This window comes from Herpailurus yagouaroundi, unplaced genomic scaffold (genome assembly GCF_014898765.1).
Source record: "Herpailurus yagouaroundi ecotype Mexico unplaced genomic scaffold, PumYag 162, whole genome shotgun sequence".
In the NCBI taxonomy this organism is placed as follows: Eukaryota; Metazoa; Chordata; class Mammalia; order Carnivora; family Felidae; genus Herpailurus; species Herpailurus yagouaroundi.
In genome coordinates this window covers 6,352,616-6,356,160 of record NW_024412403.1, presented here as the reverse complement: position 1 = coordinate 6,356,160, position 3,545 = coordinate 6,352,616, and the positions used below count along the sequence as shown (strand labels likewise).

Below are 3,545 nucleotides of genomic sequence, written 5' to 3'. Positions count from 1 at the left end.
CAGCTTTCTCTCCTAATATCCTTTCCCTGCCTCTGAGTGCTCTCCAGGCTCCTGGGAAATCTGAATTCTCTACTTGTCATAAAAATGTTAAAGATTCTTGTCTTAAAGAATCAAACTTAAGATTTGCTAGTTGAGGCTTGAAAGAGCTGTATTTCTTAAGTGTTTATCTAGTTTTTTCCAACTTGTTGGCAATTTTAGAAATCTTGAAGGCAGAAAGATAGCAAAAGTCTGAAAAAATAAATATTTTTAATTCTTATCTTTAAAGCACATTTAAAAATTTTTTATAGCGTTTATTTATTGGGGCACCTGTGTGGCTCAGTCGGTTAAGCGGCTGACTTTGGCTCAGGTCACGATCTCGCGGTTTGTGGGTTGGAGCCCTACGACTGGGCTCTGTGCTGACACCTCGGAGCCTGGAGCCTGCTTCGGAATCTGTGTCTCCTCCTCTCTGCCTCTCCCATGCTCATGCTCTGTCTCTCTCTCTCAATAATAAATGTTAAAAACATTTTAAATAAAATGTTTATTTATTTATTTATTTATTTATTTTCCCAACGTTTATTTATTTTTGGGACAGAGAGAGACAGAGCATGAATGGGGGAGGGGCAGAGAGAGAGGGAGACACAGAATCGGAAACAGGCTCCAGGCTCTGAGCCATCAGCCCAGAGCCTGACGCGGGGCTCGAACTCACGGACCGCGAGATCATGACCTGGCTGAAGTCGGACGCTTAACCGACTGCGCCACCCAGGCGCCCCTGTTTATTTATTTTTGAGAGAGAGAGAGAGACAGAGGGTGAGCAAGGGAGGGGCAGAGAGAGAGGGAGACACAGAAGCCGAAGCAGGCTGCAGGCTCCGAGCTGTCAGCACAGAGCCTGACACAGACTTGAACTCACAAATGGTGAGATCAGACCTGAGCTGAAGTCGGCCACTTAACCGACTGAGCCACCCACATGCCCCTAAAGCACACTTTAAAAGACAGTTTTGCAAGCATTTCCAAGTAGATTTTATTTATTATTTTAATGTTTCTTTTTATTTTGAGATAGTGTGAGCAGGGGAGGGGCAGAGAGAGAGGGTAAGAGAGAGAGAATCCCAAGCAGGGTCCGTGCTTAGCATGGAGCCTGCTACACATGGAGCCTGACACTGGGCTTGATCTCACAACCATTAGATCGTGACCTGAGCCAAAATCAAGAGTTGGGCACTTAACCAACTGAGCCAGCCAAGGTGCCCCAATTCAAGTACGCCTTAAAGTGAATTTGTGGGCCATTAAAATAACTAAATATTTTAATGATGTAAGTTAATTTCCAAATTTGAAAACTTAGTTTGGCTTCCATTAAGATGGTAACGAAATACAGTAATATTAATTCATGGGATGAAGTGGGGGTGGAAACAGGAAGTTTTGTTAATGAAGAGTGTAGAGCTTTAACTTCTAGTGACAGCACACGCTCACCAGGCTGTGAACCCACCCTCGTAATTTCAGATCCTCTATCTGTTCCAATGGTCTAGGGAAAAAGTTAATTTGAGAAAGATTCCCAAAGTTAAATAATTTAAAGAATAGCTCTGATATTTTGGGAAGCAGAACTGAACAAATTTTGTTACATTTTGCTTTAAAGAAGTACCTTAAGTTTTTGTTGAAGGCGTTTTATTTCCATTTGCAGAGTCTTTGTAGCTGCCTGGGCTGCTAACGTCTTCCGGTTCTCAGTGGCCAACTGCCGATTAAAGACTCTATTGTTCAGCCTCAACTGTTTTTCCAAGCTCTGAAAACAGTATATATTTTAACTCTTCTGTAACCAATGTAGTATTGTTAACAAAGTTCAGCTGTAATGGAACTAATTGCCTTTACGAGAAGTGCACAGTTTTAACTTAATACAACTTTAGCGCACGACCGGTGCAGGGGACATATGTTAGAGCTGAACATAACCACACGCACAAATACAAAAGCCGAAAAACCCACATGTTCCAACTCTAGAGAATAAATATGTTTGGAACCCAATGATTTTCACACCCCTGATTTTGATTAAAAACATAACCTTTGAACACTTCCTGAAAATTAATAAATATAACCAACGCCATACTTTAAAACTCAACCCAGGTGGCTGTGCCAACTCCAAGACCTGCTAACGCTGCAGGTGCGCACCGGGCCCTGGCCCGCCTCGTCCGCCGTGGGGCGGGCCAGCAGCAGGGCAGCCGCGCATGCGTGAGTCTCGGATGCCTGGTCCCGGAAGCTCCCGCAGGGGTCACAGCCCCGCCCCTTCCCCCCCCCCTCCCCCCCGGGATAAAGGAATTCCCTGTCAGGGATTCCCTCCCCAGGGCTAAAGGAATTCTCAGACCAGGAGAGGTTGGGCAGCTGCAGGCCATCCGTGCCCAGGGCTCACTGGTGCGCGGGCACCTCCTCAGCAGTTTTGCAGAACTCTTTGATCTGGACTTTGACAGAGGCTTGACCAAAAGGCCTTTTCTTTCCTTTTGTCTTTTTTCCCATTAAGTGCATTTCCCCCCATATTAATATTAATACTCTGTCATTAAAGAAAAGTGGGCAATATGGTAAGCTGAGAGGATGAAATAATCAGTAAAAATCCCAGTCCCCAAAGTATTAACACTAAAGAAAAATACCGACATGTTTTGTTTGGCTCGTCAACATTTTCTCCCCCAGCAAATGCCCTACAACCAACCAAATGCTTCTGATAAGAAAAGGGTTCATGAATTCTTTTTGGTTTTGGTTACAGCTACAAAAAACATGAATTCACATGTATACATAAAAAATAGGTAGGTGAGATACAACTACATTTACTTGACAGACGTGAGCTAACATGGGTCCGCTATTAACACAGGAGGCCAAATAATCGGACTTTTCTACATTATTTATGTGACTGAAAATGCGGCTGCTCGTCATTTTCTGTAGTTCACATATCCACTTCGTGGGAGGAAGTTCTCCTTGAAAATAGAGGATTTTTACCAAAGAAGAAATAAATAATAAGGAAGTGGATGAAATGAACTTGATATTTTCTTATTATTTCAAGTTTGTAAAAAATACTTGCCTCTCACCATCATTTAAATAATAAGGAATTAAACAGTAACCTAATTTTATTTATGTTTATGTCCGTAGAGACCAAGAACTAACACACAAAAAATTCTCAGTATAATCAGGATGTTCCCCCAAATCATCCCTCATAGAGCAGTCTCCAAGACTTTGACACCCACGTGCTATTCTAGAAAATCAGCCCATTCATTAGATGATTTTAGTTCCTTTCCCCCTCCTCAGTTCCCAGGAGCATTCTCCGGGAAACACTTCTGTTTCCAGCCTACCAACAATGTCTCTGCGGTAGTGACTAGACAGCTGACCAGGGGGAGTGCAAGGAGAGGGGCTGGAGACATGCGGGGGGGGGGGGGGCAGGCTTTTAGGGAAGCGGGTCTTTAATAAACAGATTCGAGGAGAAGAAGGTTGGCTTCTAAGAGGTTTCACACAACCCAACCCAACACCTTTCCAGCACATGAGCACACTTACAGAACGGTCATTTCCAGACAAACGAGCCTGGCCACAACAGAAGGGACATCCCC

At 43.8% G+C, this 3,545-nt stretch overlaps 1 protein-coding gene across 7 annotated transcripts in view; it reads right to left on the bottom strand.

The window, feature by feature from the left end:
* The window catches only part of LCA5L (lebercilin LCA5 like), a 55,250-nt gene that overhangs the window by 21,696 nt on the left and 30,009 nt on the right, over window positions 1–3,545 (bottom strand). For all 7 annotated transcript variants that reach the window (XR_005793148.1, XM_040483893.1, XM_040483892.1 and 4 more), the window contains one exon: window positions 1,610–1,747. Coding sequence is in view for 6 of the 7 variants with exons in the window: in XM_040483893.1 (XP_040339827.1) it covers window positions 1,610–1,747 (138 nt within the window). In the remaining variant the exon portion in view is untranslated. The remainder of the gene's footprint in view (window positions 1–1,609; window positions 1,748–3,545) is intronic.